The sequence below is a fragment of the Nannospalax galili genome, unplaced genomic scaffold (assembly GCF_000622305.1).
Source record: "Nannospalax galili isolate Female #2095 unplaced genomic scaffold, S.galili_v1.0 scaffold31, whole genome shotgun sequence".
NCBI classification, from domain to species: Eukaryota; Metazoa; Chordata; class Mammalia; order Rodentia; family Spalacidae; genus Nannospalax; species Nannospalax galili.
In genome coordinates this window covers 1,481,834-1,499,407 of record NW_008332149.1, presented here as the reverse complement: position 1 = coordinate 1,499,407, position 17,574 = coordinate 1,481,834, and the positions used below count along the sequence as shown (strand labels likewise).

General features: G+C 49.0%; 1 protein-coding gene across 2 annotated transcripts in view; it reads left to right on the top strand.

Moving 5' to 3' along the window:
* Positions 1 to 17,080, top strand: part of Htra1 (HtrA serine peptidase 1) — a 57,728-nt gene extending 40,648 nt beyond the window's left edge. The window contains exons 4-9 of one of the 2 annotated variants that reach the window (XM_008827262.3): positions 9,598 to 9,792; positions 10,800 to 10,832; positions 12,565 to 12,679; positions 13,180 to 13,237; positions 14,823 to 14,918; positions 16,381 to 17,080. In XM_008827262.3, coding sequence (XP_008825484.1) covers positions 9,598 to 9,792; positions 10,800 to 10,832; positions 12,565 to 12,679; positions 13,180 to 13,237; positions 14,823 to 14,918; positions 16,381 to 16,549 — 666 coding nt within the window. In that variant the 3' untranslated portion in view covers positions 16,550 to 17,080. The remainder of the gene's footprint in view (positions 1 to 9,597; positions 9,793 to 10,799; positions 10,833 to 12,564; positions 12,680 to 13,179; positions 13,238 to 14,822; positions 14,919 to 16,380) is intronic. The other variant, XM_029560721.1, reaches the window with a different exon arrangement.
* The last annotated feature ends 494 nt before the right edge of the window (positions 17,081 to 17,574 follow it).

Genomic DNA, 17,574 nt, shown 5'->3' with positions numbered 1-17,574 from the left:
GCCATCTCTCCAGCCCCATACCATATATATATATTTCATTAACTTGTAATATGCCTTTTGTCATTGGCCATCTGAAATTATTTCATATAGAAGAAGTGATATATTTTTAAAACATTTTAAAATAAGTTTTAAAAGCATGCTGCAGGCTAGGGAAGATGGCTCCATGGATAAAGCACTTGACATGCAAGCATGCAAACCAGGGTTTGCATCCCTAGCACCCACATAAAGGCTGCATGGTTGCCTACTTGTAATCCCAATGCTTGATGTGCAGAGACAGGAGTTACCCAGAACAAGCAAAGCAAGCAAGCTCGCTAGAGAGATGAGCTGAATCAACAGCCGTGGGTCCAAAGTGAGAGACCCTCCTTCAACATATAAGGTAGCGAGGGATTGAAGAAGACCCCCAGTGTCAACCTCTGGCTTCCACATGCACGCACATATCTGTGTTCACACACATGTGAGCACATATATATATATATACACACACAAAAAGAATGTTGTATCCCAAGCAACTTCCTACATAGGGGGTCCACATAAGTTCTTAAGAAGTATGATACTAAGCCGGGCGTGGTGGTGCACGCCTGTAGTCCCAGCACTTGGGAGGCAGAGGCAGGCGGATCTCTGTGAGTTCAAGGCCAGCCTCGTCTACATAGTGAGTTCCAGGACAGCCAGGGCTACAGGGAGACCCTGCTTCAAAAAGACAAAAGCAAAAAGAAGTATGCTACTGAGGAGGACTGTGCCCTCAGCTTCCTTCCACAGACACTTCCCAGTCGCTGTGGGCTGGATGGACTTTGAGCTAACCAAGCCCATGGTCAACACTCCTAGCTGCCCCACAGCAGACACTTTCCCTTTAACTTCCCTTAGTCCTTATTCCGCCATGTTACAGATAATTGCAAACCAAGCCATTTCACCCTGATCAAACTGCAGACATTAGCTAGTAAGTATTGCACGCCCTTTCTAGATCCTAACGGATCTTTTAAGATCTTTCATTTATTCACTTAGTCATTGACTGATATCCAAGTATTTACTGAACATTCGCCTTGTCGGGGACTGTGACAGCAGCCATGCAAGGTCAGCGGTCAAAGGGGCTGATGTATAGACAAGACAAAAGTTAGACTTGACCAAATCATGTTTCTCCTCCCCCGGTGTAACAGAACATATTAAACCACTGGCTGCTGGGCTCCTTTATAGAGCTGTTGACATTTTGTGGTCTAAAATAGAATAAGAAGATACTTGAAATGGCAAACATTTCTTCATATATCTTAAAGGAGACTAAATATTAGGGTGGCGTTCGTAAACAGTGAGGAGGAAGGAGGTTGTGCTTTCGTTGTTTACATTCTTTCTTTTTGCACAAGCACCTCCATCCCCTCTCCTCCCGTCTCCCTCCATCACTCACTTCGTCATCTTTCCCTTCCCACCTCCTTCCCGTTTATTCCACTTTTCTGCTCCGTTCATGTGCACCAGCAATAACATGTCACATGGAGAAATGGGTGCTGCTGACGCAGTGACACCAATCTCATAAGCTCGGATGTTGGTGGGCCCAGTGCTCATGTGGCAGGTTCCTCTTGCTCTAACTCTCAGCTCCTTGGTCATCCCTCCACTCACCACAGCTACCCTTGACTCTGTCATTGTTTGTAGCCTTTCTCTTTAATCAAAGTCCACACATCTCACTCTTGGGCCTTCACCTTCTTTCTTGACAGGCAGTTTTATGGATGTGTCACCTGTACGTTCACAAGCTCTGGGCTCAGAAAGGCCCCATGAGGTCACTGTCTTAATTTGGTCTTGTTCTAGATTCCCAGTGGGACAATGGCATATGCTCGGAGGACTTGGAGCCTTGACTCAGGCAATTCTTCCTCCTTTTCCCTCTTCAGGGTAGGTTCTTGGCCTGCCCATTCCCCTGCTACAGGGACTCCTGGTCCTGCCTGTCATCCTCTTTTGAGTTTGTGTAATGATCATAACTAAATCATATGCCTGGAAGAGGCACGAGCATTGGGGTTAGTGCCACACACTATAGGTCTTAGGGTAGCAAGTGGTACAGGGCTTGGAGTGACAGAGCAGTGGTGTGCTCTGTGGGCCACTGAGCAAAGGAAAGCTTCTTCCACTTTGATCTAGGCACCCAGTGTGTCCTGTGCCCTTGGGGTCCTTCATCATCAGTGGGTGGGACCTTGGAAAGGAGAGATGCCAGGCTGTGCTTCCCCATCCCATTTGGGGCACAGTCTACAGTCACCAGTGTACAGTCACCAGTGTACAGGTCATGTAGCTAGTTGGCAGAGTGCTGGGTTGTAAGGCCAACTAGGTGTCTGTACTTGCCACTCTGGAAATATCTTTGTTCTTGAAAGACCAAGATAATAACTAATGAATACAAATCATTAAGACTGGGAAGAGAGAGTGTATGGAAGAAAGGAAAAACGCTAGTTTTACACTGCCCTCAAAGACGCTGTACCTGGTCCTCAGCAAAGCTCACGTGGTGGTCATGGTCCTTGTCTCCATCACCCTTACCTGTTCACATGCTTTGTCCCTCGTCACTGAGGCCAGAATACGCGCCCTTCTCCTTCGGGCAAGTCCTTAGATCCTTCTACCCCTCACATCTTAGCCCCTTGGTTCCTTCAGGTGGCCCTGGGTTTGGGGTTGCACCGTTTCCCTGACTGCATAGTTTTAAAGAAAATGAAAGCTTAGCCTAACTCTTTCCAGAAAATGTATTGAATCACTCAGCTGGGTCCCAGCCAGTGGCTGCAACGTTAGCCTTTGAAGCAGACTTCAGCCAACACAGGGCTGAAAGCCCCAGCCTTGAACAGAAGTGTGCTAAGGCAGCTGGCAGACACAGTAAATCCTGCGGACTCAGCAAGAAAAATATTTTTTGCAACTGAGGAGCACATTGCACTTCTCAAAGGAAAGAAGTGATTGACATAGTCCATTAGTCACCTTTTCCTTCGTTTTGGCTTCGTTTTACTGCTCTTCTCTCCAAGCCGTAGGGAACAAGATTTCACTGAGGTGAGCACTTGGGCTGTTGGCAGAAGCTGAGCTGGTGAGGCGTCCTGATTTCTTGTGGTTCTTGACGGAAGACACGAGTTGAAGCACTCCACAATGAGAATTCCAGACACCTCCTTTCCTCTTGCTTCTGGGAAATCTGCAGGGATCATGAACCCTCATTGGAAGTTGTATGCAAATAAAGGCCCCTGGTGCCTTTTACTCATTTAACTACTGCCCACTAACAGAATTTTCAGGAACAACCAGGTCTTCTGGAAAGAGGCCTAATTGTGAGAGCAAAAGTGACTATCAGCTTTCACTAGCCTTAACTCCCTTATTTTTGGAGATGAAAACCAAGATCCAGGGAGGTCAATCAAGTAACAGACTGAGTTAATACGGGACCTAAGGTCAGAGTGATGACTGAGTGGGGGGGCAAGTGCTTACTGTGCAAACCTGATATCCTGAGTTTGAGCCCCAGAATTCATGTAAAAATGGAAGGAGAGAATTAATTCCCAAAGTTGTCCACTGACCTCCACACATGTGCTATGGCATGCATACACACAACACATCATGTGTATACGTACAAACACACACATGCAGAATAATAACATAGTAAAATAAATATAGGACCCGGCCTCAACCCAGATGGGCTGCTTCTCCTGTGAATATGGGTGTGCAGTGGAGTGTATGTGCACACAGGCATGTTCTCCCTTCTGCACAAGCTCGTTTGGTGTTGGACTATAAGCCCAAGATGAGCCATCAGCGTGGGCTATCACTCAGCACGGACTCAGCTTTCCTGCCCTAAGGAATTCTGGCAGTTAGGTTTCATCCGCCGTTCAGTTGTGGCGTCTACAGCACATGTAGAGGCCCTGACGCCAAGGCCATGGCACAGGCCTACCTCTACCCATTGCCAGTGCTTGGCTGAGGATAAGACAGATTCCCACACAGATATCATGGGATAAACAGCAAGGCCAGTCCTTCACTTGAGAACTACTAGCTAAGCTCCCATTGGTTGGTCAGTCTTCTTTTCCCTTTGTCCCCTGTGCTGGGACTAAAACACAGGGTCTTTGCACAAGCTAGGTAAGCACTCTACCACTGAGCTCCATCCCCAGTTCCTGTATGGTGCTCTTAACCTCTGCCATTGTTCTCTTCTGGCTCTCATCACCTACTCCCGCACACAGAGTACTTCTTTCCTCACTGGTCGGCCTTGTGCCCTGAGCATCTGGGTGTTGAGCAGGTGAGTTGGTGAGAACAGTTGGAGACGGTCTGATGCTAAAGCTTAGGAGGGACCACTGAAATTCTGTCCATCAGCAGCTATCGGGTGTGAACCTGCCCTGTCTGATCTACAGTGCTGTTGTAAACACCCCGTGTGCTCTTAAGAGAGCAGAAGGAAGCACCATGTGAGATGGACTGGGAGCAGGCTGGACTTGTCCACCCTGGCCAGGCTCCACTCCATCACCTGTGTCTTGACTCAGCTGGGATACGTATCCCAGCCTGGGTGCTGTGGAATCACCTTCCAAGCAGACGTCTTCTTTTGCCCACCAATGAAGGGCACGCACTTACCAGAGTTCTTTCTAGACAGCCTCAGGTTCAGGTACAGGGATCATCAGTCACCCTTTAAGATGAGCCATTGTCCCTCTGCTCGGGTGCTGGGAGGGATTTGTTCTTGCTGGCAGAACTAGTAAATGTGCTTTCAACTCTGCCCCCTTGTCCTAGGGGTCTAGGGAGAGCTGATGCTTGGATGCTCCTTATGACCCATGAGGTGACTTTGACTATTTTTTGCTCTTCTTTATTTTTAAATTTGCATTTATTTATTTATTTATTTATTATTTATTATTATTTATTTATTTATTGAGAGAGTGTGAGTGTGAGAGAGTATGCATGCCATGGCATGTGTGTGGAATCAGAAGACAACTCGTGGGAGTTAGTTCTCTTTCTGTTCTAGGGATCATGGGGATCAAACTCAGGGTGTCAGGCTTGGTGGCAAGTGCCTTTACCTGCTGAACCTGTGGCTCTTTCCTATTCCGAGAAGTCATGTGTCCCCTGGGCACTGTCTTGTCTTTATGTGATGTCTGGAGTGGTAGTGCCTTTCTTTGATCATGAGAACAAGCCTGGCACCTTCTTGCCTGTGAGCATGTAGCTTCTAGATCCATTTTGAGTTGGGTTTTCTGTTACTCATAAGTAAGACTGATAGACACAAATCACATTGATTTATATTTAGCGTTATGGGAGAGTCTAGGCTTAGCTGCCCATGAAGATGGAAGGTGGACTCTGTTCTTTACTCTTGGGTCCTGGTGGTTTGTCTGCTTCTCTGCCCATCAGAAGAGAAGCTTAGAGAGCTGGGCTGGATGCTTTGGTCCTTGAGGTCTTGTGCCAGGCATGGGGGAGGCTGCTCTCTACAGGTAGGCGATGTGTTTTGAAAGCAAAGCTCCTGGGCCTGCTTGGTGGTAGCCACAATTTAACCAGATGGGAAGGGCCCTCTAGAACCATGCTGTGGACCAAGCTTTGGCATTAGACCTACTTTACAATTAGCAACCAGCCTGTGGCTGGTATGTAGGAATTCACATAGACATGGTAAGCCCAGAGTCCATGTCCAAGATCTCTGACAACGTCCCTTGAACATTTTCTCTACCTATACAACTTGGGTACTAGAGGGTTTCGCTTTCTTTTTTTTAAAGCTTATTTGTGTGTGGCATGGGGAGGTATGCAGGCATATAGAAATCAGTCTCTTGGTTTCTGTCTCTGTAGCACGTATTCCAGGCAAACAGGTCTGTAAGCTGCCGGCTGATCCTCCTGTCTCTGTCTTTCCCATTTTACAGTAAGAGCTGGGATTACAGACACACACACCACCACATCTGGCATTTTATGTTTCTGGGCATCTAACTCAGGTTATCCAGCTAACTTGCTGAGCCATATCCCTGACCCCCAAGAACTCTTGCTTTCTTGCAGTCGCTCTCTTTTGACCCGGATGACACCATTCAGCATCAGGCAGTCCCCTGCAGATGTGGTGATTGTACACCTCCCTCCTAGATACACCATTTTGTCTGCCTGCTTCCCAGATCCTGCTTCCCTTCAGCCTAGTGAGAGTGACAGTGTAAGGGACTCAGTGTGCAATGTCCCTCATCCTAGAGGGACTTGGGTGCTGCTGGTCCTCCTGGTAGAGACCAAGGGTTCCTTGACTTTATAACATGGCATCTCAAAGCTCTGCTTTCCCACCTCATGATTTTGTATGTCCCCAGGTTGCATTTCATTTTTCCTCAGTGGTAATACCAACCACAGCAACGGGTCCCGTTCTTCCCCTTGGCTGTTGCCACTGGCAAGGAAGATGGATGCTTGTCCTGTTTACTTCTTAGGGGAGCTGTGAGGATGGAGAGATGTGTGAACTGGATGTGAGCAGAGGGCCCAGCCTCTTGGATGGCCTGTGGCTGGTGCTGCTTCAAAGGGATCCTCAGACGGGAGCCTGGAGACAGCTTTGATGTGGGCGGCCTGGGAAGCAGCCTGTGGACACAGAGCAGGGACCCTGAAGTGTGGCAAGGCGCCTGCAGGTCAAGGCTACACTGTGATGTGCTGTGCCTTCTGGCCATGTGTACATTCACCTCCCCCAACACCTCAGGAGTGTGGCTGTCTAGACAGAGATGGAGTTAAAAGCTCAATTACTGAACAGGAATTTGGCCAGTGGAGGAATGGCTGCTGACCAGATGGGCCTGGGGTGAGGATTATGTCTGAGAATGAGCCCTGCTTGGATCTGAATAAGGCTGAAGAGCCCGAGGCTCACAACCAGCCGGCACCTGCAGGGAGCAAGGGCCAAAAGGGCCCCCAAAGCAGCTTGACCTCACAGTGCTGTAAATTTGGCCTGGCCGCCATCTCGGCACCACCTCACTCCCTTATAGGGATTTCTGCCTATAATTAGAAGTCCAGCAATTAGAACTCCTACCTGATGGGGATGCAGGTCCAAGTCTGGGAGCCCGTTCTCTTGCTTAGTTAGGCCACTGTGACTGGGAGAAGCTCCTGCATCTTGAGCCTTGGTTTCCAGATCTATAAAGTAGGGGGATCTGCCCCAAGTCCTTAGATTACCTTGGAAATGCTTTGTCATCTGGTAGGGAAAGGCTTGTTCCTTTCACATAAATTGAAGGTTTGTGTGATAAGATCCCTTTGTTCACCCTGCTATATGTGTATGTGTCTGCTTGCTTGGTTCTGTCTTTATGATCACCCTTCATATCTATAACATGTGCTTAGGGAGACATGATTGTGGGCAGGTGTGACTGGATGGTCACTCGGGCATCCATAGTTGGTTCCTGGGGAAACCCTATGAGTTCACATCCTTGGTGTCCCCCTTGTCTAAGCCCATGGTCACCTTGGTGACAGTGGATGACTCTGCTGCATTTGTGCTTGGGACGTCCTTGGAGTGCTCCGGACGCATCCTCATAGTATACAGGCCTCTAGCTCCTGCCGTTGTAGAGATCCCTGCCTTTTGTCTATATAACTTTCCCCAAAGCCTTTGTCTCCTTCCCAGCATCCTCTAGGCCTGAGCTCGGACTTTGGAATAGAAGTACTGGACAGAGTTGTCGTTAGGTTCCTGCTGTTTAAGGGCCATAGGACTAGGAGTGTGCCCCTGGCTCTCTCTGCAGGTGGAGACAGTGACTGGGGAGTGATACAAGCTAACTGCTGATAAAGGTCCCCACTAGGTGGCTGGGCTCACCGGTCCAAGACTGAGTTTGGCTTCCTGCCTGCTTCTCTGCTTCCTTGGGTGGCTAGGCTGACCTCCTTCAGGCGCTGGCTGCCCCTCCTGCCTGTCCTTCCCAGCCAGCCCTGCCTCAAAGACAGGACTTCAAGCCAGCCCTGAACTCCAAAGGAATGGTGGTGTCCTGGTGGGCCTCTCCCGGTGTGGCCAAGCACACATCAGCAGCCCGACTCTGCCCCACCCCACCGTGATTGCTGAGGTCATTCCTGGCAAAGCTTACTGGCAGGGACTGCTGGCACCAACCCAGGGTAAACAGGTCGTGCTGAGCTTGCTGCATGCCATTGGATGCTGAGTGTGTCTGTGTAGGGGATGCCATAGGCTCTGGCCTCAGGTGACCTCAAGGGGAAATGGTCATAGCCAGGGTGAAACTATGTCTCTCAAGGTGACATACACTGGCCTGTGATAGCATAGCTGATGAAATCCCTCACTGAATTTTCAAGGACTTGAATACTGGTAAATAGCTGATGCTTAGTTGACATGCTAGTCAGGCAGGCTGTTTTCAGAGAGCTGTTTAGACTCTCAATTCACTTGATTCTCACAGTAGACTAATGAGATTTGTGGACTGTCTTAGTCCCACTTCCCAGAGGAGGAGATGGCAGGTCTGCATGATTGTAAGCTCATGCAGAATTTCATTTTGGCATCCTGGCCTCAGCCTGTGCTTTTGAGCACAGATGGCACTCTCTAGGACTGTATGGTGCCTGTGAGCTTTAAATTCTGCCTCTTCACCATGGGAGTGTATATCTGTGTGTGTGTCTGAGGAGAATCTGTGGGAAGTCTCAGTCCCAGGGTTAAATCACTGCTTTGTCTGAAGGTACCCAGGGCCCTGGAGCCCCATGTCTTTGTTAAATGAGTGCAGTGATTGCCCCAGCTCACTATCAATGCCTGTCCCTCTTCTTGTAGAGGGAATGCATTGGTTTCTACCCACCCCACCTTCACCCGCACTGGGCCCTTTCAGTTTATCACTTTTTCACAGTAAGCAAATGCAAAGACCCTTGAGTTTCTCTTAGCCTGCAACCTGGACCAGCTTTTGGCATTTGGACTTGGTCCACATTGGACTCCGTGAGCAATGCCTGCAGAACTCTGGAGATTACTGGGCCATATGGGAGGAAGGAAACAGGGCCTGGTGCTTTGCAGGTGGAACAGGCAACCTCCAGCCATTTCCCCGGCCTCTGTGTCCCCATGGGCTTGAGTGAGTCTCATCTTGTTGTGAGTTGTTTGGGGCTCCCAACTCTGCTCAGCCTCCAGAAGATAAAGGAGATAGGACTTTTTTGACTGATTTCTCAGCCTGCCTAGACTGGGAGCAGATGTGGTGATGGGAACCATCCCAGGGCAGGCTGGAGAGACAGCCCTTCAGCTGGGTCCTGGATGCTGCTGGCCCCTCTGCATCAGTATTGGGGTGCATGAGGAAGTCAGAGTGAGTCTCTGCCTTCAGGGTTCCCTACCTTCCAGGACTCAGGAGGGGCATGCCTGTGGAAAGTAGGGGCATAGTCCATTGCGTAACCCCAAGGCACAAGGGCTCAGGATCCCTCCCATGGTCTAGAGAACAACTCTGAGACCATCCTAAATCCAGGTCATTTCCACCTAGCCTCTGCCTGAAGGTTTCAGAGCAACTCTGTGCTGATAGTTCAAAGATGTGGTAAGACCCAGAAATGGCCTGTCACTGCCCCCCACCCCCGTTTTCCTTGGCATGAGATCCCCGTTTCCTGGTTCCCTAATGGCATATGATGTGCAAATTATGGCAGGTGCTTAGCCCCAGGAGAGGAGGGTCAGCCCTGAGCTTGGCCCCCAAGGCTGGGTGTTTTCAAGTGGCTCATCACTGCTCTGTGTTCTGTATCTTGTATTATCCAACTTCTTAAGCTGAAATGCAGCAATGTCTACCCTTGTGGTTGTAGGGGAAACTGCCAGTCCTGCTGCTTGGCCGCTCCTCCGAGCTGCGGCCGGGAGAGTTTGTGGTCGCCATCGGAAGTCCCTTTTCCCTCCAAAACACTGTCACCACTGGGATCGTCAGCACCACCCAGCGAGGTGGCAAAGAGCTGGGGCTCCGGAACTCGGACATGGACTACATCCAGACAGATGCCATCATCAATGTGAGCCATCATGCTTTATCCCTTTCTCAACCTTCTGGGGTCTGTCTAGGTTTCTGCCAGCGGAAGCTAGGTGTGGGAAACAAGGATCAAATCATTATCTTCAAGGTGTTATTAAAGGGGTTCCTTTGGAATCCCTAAGGCAGGGTAAACAGAGGGCTGCCAGTACTCTGTTAGCAATCACCCACTCCTGCAAAGGCGGCCTTGGATTTGTAAAGGGATCATTGAGAAAGGTTCTCAGTCTAGCCCAGTGGTTGGTAGTTCCTGTGCCCAACAAACCCCTCAGGCACACTGAGGATGTGCGGAGCCCCCTCTCCTTTCTGGCAGGAGGGACGTTAGGTTTGGAATCTCAAGGTGTGAGTTTGGGAGGCATGAGCTTGTGACCACTGCCCTTGGCCACAGTCCCACCCAACATAAGCCAACACTGTTCCATGTGGCTTCCTCCTGAGCTTCCACACCATCTCATACAGGGCCGACTTGAGCCTTTCTACATCTCAGTTTCTTCCCTACAGAACTGGTGTTTCTCAAGAGCAATGTTCTTTCTCCTTCATGGTTGGCACTTAGGAAGCACTGTGTGTGTTTGTGGTCATACTGTCTTACAGGTTTTATTTGCAAACCTTGCAATCTGCATAAGTCCTGGAACTAAAGTAAGCCATGTGGATTTCAGCCCTAGCAGGGGTGCGATGGCCTCCCTGTGGGGCTGTTCGGATTTGAATAATTCCAGAGCAGGTGGGAAGCCAGCCTTGTCCTGGGAGGAGGAAGTGGCGTTCAGATGCTCTTTGGGTGGTCATAGCGAACTAAAAAATAAATTCCCATTTATGGCATATCCCAAGCTTTCTGAAAACTGTTAAGGCCCTTTTTCTCAGCAAAATATTAGGCCGGAAGAAACAAATCTTGGGGAAGAGCTACGGCAGGCATTCTATGACAGCGATGTGAAAGCTACTGGGTAAAGATACAGCTTAGATCACGTTATGACACAGGCCTAACTTTCCCTTTCTGTTTAATTTCAGTATGGAAACTCCGGCGGCCCATTGGTAAACCTGGTAAGGCCTTTCAAAACCTCTGCCGCGTTCTTTTCCACCTGTGTGTGCTGTTTCAACTTGGGCTTGCCAGAGCACGTTATGTAATGACTTTAAAGTGAGCTCTATGAATGTACTGTATCTTTTCGTCTTACCTACCAACATTTCATGGAAGGAGTAAGGCCAGAGGACACACTTGTGTTTCGGGTCATGAGCAGATAGGATGGACTCAGGTTCAATCCAGGCAGAAAGAGCAGTAGCGTTATGCTGAAGGTCCCCACAGTGCTGCCTGCCACAGAAAAGTATGTCTAGAGCAAGTCTTCAGGGTTGCCAAGCGGACATGAGCTGGCCTGACTCGCCCCTATACAGAAACCCTTCCAGAAGGCTTGTGGGCCGAAGGGGGAGCCACTGACTTGTTCACAAAGATCTCATTCAGTTTAGACTTAATACTTCAGCATAAAATTGAAGACTTCAAGTCATAGAATGTCAGAGCTAGAGAGCAGCTCGGGGTTGTTTACCAGAGGATGTAATCGAGGCCATCTGTACCAAGGCCCTGGGTGGCAGTGCCTCCTGCAGGGTCCCTTGGTGTCAGGGACTGGTACATGGGAACTATACCAGGAACGATTTATAATGAAAATTGCTAAGATCCTTTTTCTTGGCACAATATTAGCACAAACAGATCTCAGGGAAGAGCCATGTCCTCACTTGCTGCTCTTAGACCCAGTCTCTGGGAGTCAGGCCTGCCAGCCCAGGCTCAACCCAACATCTGTAGTCACCTCAGTGTCCTTGGGAAAAGGAGAACGGTCCATAGCCGACTTAGAAGTTTTGGAAACATCCTTCCTGTGAATAGAGAAACACTGTGGATTTTGAAATTATCTGTGTGTGGAGCAAAGTGACCACTGAGTCCTGCCTGGAGTGTCTATCAGTCCTTCTAAAGCTGAGTGTGGCCAGTGCTGCCCAAGTATCCTTATATTTCCTCCCTCATGACCCCCAGGCCTCTCTGCTAGCCCCCCTCATTCTCTGACATAGCCCACAGACTTATTTCGTTTCTTCATGTGTCTTTGCGTGGTGTGCCCGTGGGTGTATGAGCATTTGTATGTGGCCACATGTGTGTGGCAGAAGGGCTGTGCACATGTGTACATATGCCTATGGAAGTTAGAGTTGATGTTGGGAATCTTCTTTATTTGCCTTTCCACCTTATTCATTGAGGCAGGTCTCTCAGTTGAACCCAGAGCCAGTGAACACAGCTGGCCTCTCTAGCCAGCTTGCTCTGGGGGGTCCCATCTCTGCTTTCCGAGGCTGGAATTTTAGGCTGCCGCACACACCTAGCATTTACGTGAGTTTTGAGGATCCTAACTCCCAGTCCTCACGCTTACATGGCAAACACCCACTTTAACAGCTGAGCCACCTCCCCAGCCCAGACTTATTTTTTATTAATTATGATTTCAATTGTACAAATCTGAAGATTACAGTGTGATGATCTATCTATCTGTAGTGTGTGATGATCAATCAAGGTCAGCATGTTCCTCGAAAACGTTTTTCTTTTTACAGACAGGATCTCAAGTTGTGTCTTAGGCTGGCCTGGAACTCACACCAATCCTACTTCAGCCTCCTGAATGTTAGAATTATAGGTGTGAGCCATCACACCTGGCAACACATTTCAAAGACTTCTTTCCTACAGATCCTCTGTTCCCTTCCAGTGCACACTTGCCTCTAACTGCTGTGGATTCAGCCATATATCCACCTTGCTTTTCAGGATGGTGAGGTGATTGGAATCAACACACTGAAAGTGACAGCAGGTATCTCCTTTGCAATACCATCTGATAAGATCAAAAAGTTCCTGACAGAGTCCCACGACCGACAGGCTAAAGGTAACCAAGGTCCAGGCATCTTGGGGGGCTCTGCAGTTTCAGTCCTGAGGCTTAGCTGTCCCTTGGAGACTTAGGAAAGGGGAAGGTGACAGTCCCTAGGACTAGTCAAGCCAGCTCCTACAAGAATCTAAAGTGAATATGTCATCAGACTTGGAGAGATGCTGGGGCCAGACCAGGGTAGCGGCTGTTGAGACAGAGCAAAGAAGATCCTAGTCTAGATGCCTGTAGGAGGTGGAGTCTGCCCGGGGGAGCACCAGAGGTCAGCTGAAGCAGTTAGGAACAGGGGGTCACGCCTAGGTTTTTGGCCATTAGCTGAAATGTTAGGACATTCTTAAGGTCCTGCAGTAGGTCAGGGTTCAGAATAGGACTGAACCACAGTCTTGGGGTGCCCCCCCTATGTCCCTGATCTTAGGCTGCAAACTGGAACATCAGACCCCCTAGCTCCTGTGTCTCCACACTCTTGCCAAATGGGCTGATCTGTTTCTTTATTGTCACAATAGGAAAAGCTGTCACCAAGAAGAAGTACATTGGGATCCGAATGATGTCGCTCACATCCAGGTGGGTAAGCAGGATGCATAGTTGTCTGTGTTACATTTACATAAACCTGAGTTTCCCAAGGCTCTCAAGGGCACCCTTGAAGAGAACCTTGTTTCCTTCAGACATCTTAGTTTCTGCCAAAAAGTAATTCACACTGAGGAGTAGAAGGGGTCGTGGGCCTGGATGTCTTTGTTTTTACATTCTGACCATCTGGAAGACTCTGTCCTCTCTAAAGGCAGGCCTGAACAGTAGAGGGCTGGCTCACTCATGCCTGCCTTTCGCCCCTTGTTCTGTTGAAATGCACATTCCGGGAGTGCCTGCCCCAGCCCAGAGCACCCGCCTCCCCTGCATGCTGCAGTGTGGGGTGTGGCTGCAGGAATGCCAGGGCAGGCCCTGCCGTGGGGCACTGATGACTGATGGACTTGTTTTCCAGAGTGTGGAAGTTGCTGCCTGGGGTTGCCAGGCTCCTGACACCCTGGAGAGAGAACTGAGATGAGATACAGGGAACAGACTCAGGACGGCTGAACTTGTGGTTTGAGCAGCTCAAGAGCAGAGTGTGTTGGATAGTCACATTGCTACAGCATGATAAATATCAACCAGTTGTCAAAATAGTAAGACAAAGACATCCAGTACAGGTTACGAACAGTGGTAACTTTCCTAGCATTCCACATGGGACAGCCTGCTTCAAAATCACTTCACTTGTTTGTCTTCGGAAGCAGGCGAAGTGGAAGTATAGGGAAAGTGCGTGGACCGTGGGGTTGCTGCCTTCCTGTGCTGTCCCCCCTCCCGCACTCCCCTGCTTCTTGACTCACCATCCCCATCCCCGGGTCCTCAACACCCTCCCCTTCAGGATGAGGATAACAGTGCAGGTGTTCCTGCTGTGCACCCAGGCTACATGGTCATCAGGCACTGGGTGGGAACCTTACCTAGCTGACCTCATCTGATCCTCATAACGGCCCATGTCACAGCGTACTGATGCTCAGTTGTGCAGCTAAGGAAAGGAAGGTACAGAGAAGTTAAGCAACTTCCAGGGTAACACAGCTAGGAAGGGTCAGAGCTGTAGCGGCAAGCCGGGCCAGCCATAGTGCTGTAATTCTTCCATAGTTGTGGTTATTAACAAATTTGCAAAAAATAACAGCAGTTCAAGGACTTTTCTACTATTATATAGGACACTAACACTAGTAGGCAGACCATTTTTAAGTAGAATCAGGGACTGGGGAGATGGCTAGGGGGGTAAAGTGTTCGTCATATAAGCGTGAGGGGCTGAAGACCTAGGAGCCACATAAAGCCAGATATGCAAGGGCATGTCTGTGATCCCCGTGCTTCTGTGGCAAGTTTGGCGGCAGAGATGAGAAGCCAGCTAGCCTGGTGTGTGCAGTGGCAAATGAGAACCTGTCTCACACACGGTGGGAGGTGAGGATCCACATTCGAGGTTGTTCTCTGACTGCTACACGCAAGCCACGGTATGCATGCCGTGCCCCCCACCACCTCCGTAGAAACAGAATGCTTGAGCTCTGGAATATGAAGGGAACTTAGTGAGAGCTGGGTGTTGTCACAGGAAGGCTGTAGATGCTGAATGTTGACATGGGTTGTTTCCCCTGAACAGCAAGGCCAAAGAGCTGAAGGACCGTCACCGAGACTTCCCAGATGTCCTCTCCGGAGCATATATCATCGAAGTAATTCCTGACACTCCGGCAGAAGCGTGAGTGAGACGTGTTTCCCCCTTTCCTAAGATCCACGCGGTTGCTGGGGCAGTGAGGCAGGAAGCAGTGTTCTTTCTTGTATTTCCTCAGATCATTATTTTTACCCTTGACAAATATGGTTGGACGCCCCTTGTCACTTCCCTGTCAGCCAGACCTCCTTAGCCCACTTGGACTCAGAGCTTGTCCACAGAAGGGTGTTTGTTGTCTTGGGAAAGCCTTGTTTTGTTAGGGTCCCTCAGATGGGAAGAGCGTGAGCAGGCTTGTCAGGAGTCCTAGGGAAGCTTGGCTGCAGAGAGGGTATTGTGGAGTTGTATCCGAAGGCTCAGAATCCATCCCTTCCAGAGCTTTCTGTAGCTGGACTTGTGATTAATTAATTAAGCCGCACTTGTCAACACTGCAAGAAAAATGACCCAAATAGTAGCAAAATAGTGCAAGTAGCTGCTTAGCCAAAACGTAAACTTGTTACCTGTTACTGACATCATACCCAGAGAACAGTGTGGAATGAGACCTAGCCTGCTGCCTGCTTTTGGATAGCCTGTGGGCTGCAGATAGATAGATTTTGCATTTTGACATGCTTGACAAAAAATTCTAAGACAACCCCATTTCGTGATATTGCAAATTCTATGAAATGCAAATGCCAGGGTGCACACATGTTTTATTGGAGCATAGCTCCGTCCCCAGACAAGATGTCATTTTGTCTGGGCCAGTTTTTGTGCTGCCACAGCAGAATCGAATAGCTAAGACAGAGACCACATACTCTAAAGCCTAAGCTATTTTCCATCTGGTCCTTTGTGGAAAATGTTGGCAGACTCCTGTGTTAGGACAAGTGGCATGGTGACATAGTCACGTACGAGCTGTTTCCACTGCAGCACCAAGGGGATCATCTTTGAATGGAAGTGGTCTACCATTCTTGGAGGAGTCACTTTCTGAATTGCAGCACCTTTGTGAGCAAGTTAGCTGTGGTCACTGTACCTGGCAGAGAGTCCCTGGCATGTCCTTGTCCCCTCTGGGGATGCACACAAATACTATAGGCATTTCTGCAGTGGCTGTTACTGATGATTTGGTTTAAAAATCTAAACAGGAGGGGCTGGAGAGATGGCTCAGCAGTTAAGAGCACTGGTTGCTTTTGCAGAGGATCCGGGTTTGATTCCCAGCACCCACATGGTGGCTACCAACTGTCCACAACTCCAGTTCCAGGGCATCCAGTGCTCTCTTTTGACCTCTGTGGGCACTGCATGACACTGGTGCACCTACATACATGCACATGCAGGCAATGCATTCATATAAGTAAAATAAAAATAATAAATAAAATTTAAAATCTAAACAGGAAATGCCACCTACTCTGGTTGGAGTAATTTTCTACCAAGTTCATCACTCCGAGTTTTTTGGTTCTAAGCTGCATCTCTCTTGATGATGGGGAGGAATGGAAACGTCACCAGCATGTTTCCCTTTGTGTTGTAGTGGCGGTCTCAAGGAAAATGATGTCATCATCAGCATCAATGGACAGTCAGTGGTCTCTGCCAATGACGTCAGCGATGTCATTAAAAAAGAAAATACCCTGAACATGGTTGTCCGCAGAGGCAATGAAGACATTATGATTACAGTGATTCCTGAAGAAATAGACCCATAGACAGAGGCAGGAGCTGGACTTCATGTTTCCCTCAAAGACTCTCCAGTGGATGACACATGAGGACTCTGGGCTGGTGGCACAGGACACCCAGGACTTTTGACCACCATTTTATTTGTTCAGTGGAAACACCCCAGCTGACAGAATCCTTTTTGATAGTTTGCAGGCAAAACAAATGTAATGTTGCAGGTGCGTAGGCCGAAGCTCCGCCCTCTGTATCCTATGTATGCAACGTGCTTTTTCTTGCCAGCTTGGGCTGTTCCTGCATAGACAGTCAACATTTATCTCTTCCTTTAACCCGAGTTGTCCAACTAATGTAGTTGACGTGATGCAATAAGAGGAAGGTCCCCAGGAGTCGTGGTCCCGGGCCTGTTTACACTTTCTTCCAGGTGAGCACCTGGAGGAAGTTCATGTACAGAGACCACAGTTGGGTGAACGCTGGCTTCTGAGACGGCCAAAGTTGCCTCTTTTAGGAACCTCTTCAGGACTGGGAGCAGTATGACTTTGAGCTATTAAAGTATTTCTTCATACATGGCTTTTGGCATGTTTCTTTTAACAGCTGGCTGCTGTCGTTTTGAAACAGCCGTGATGTCGGTGGGCTCTTCATTCAGCCACACTGCATACACTCAGCCCTACAAGTTATTTCAAAATCACCCCTTGGGACTGGTCAGTGTTATACAACGCTGCTTGGCCACTCTGGCTTACTGACCAGGACTAGAGGACACTTCCATTTGCATCTGGAGCCTGTCAAACTAAGGGGAGTCTGTCGACCTCATACATCATGCAATCAATCAGCAAAGAATTTTTGGGCTTCTGCTCTGTGCCAAAAAGCCTTGTAGCTGTCCTGTTCTAGGCCAAGTATGGAAGGCAGCCAGAGTGGGGCAGTTTCAAGCCTTCCTTTCCCCAGAAAGCTGGGTCTCCTGGAAGGCAACCAGTTTAAAAGACCAGGATATACCCCTAGCATGGCCTGATCTAAGTCCACAGAACGCACAAGACTATGGTCGGACTCAGTCATAGGTCTGTCTAAG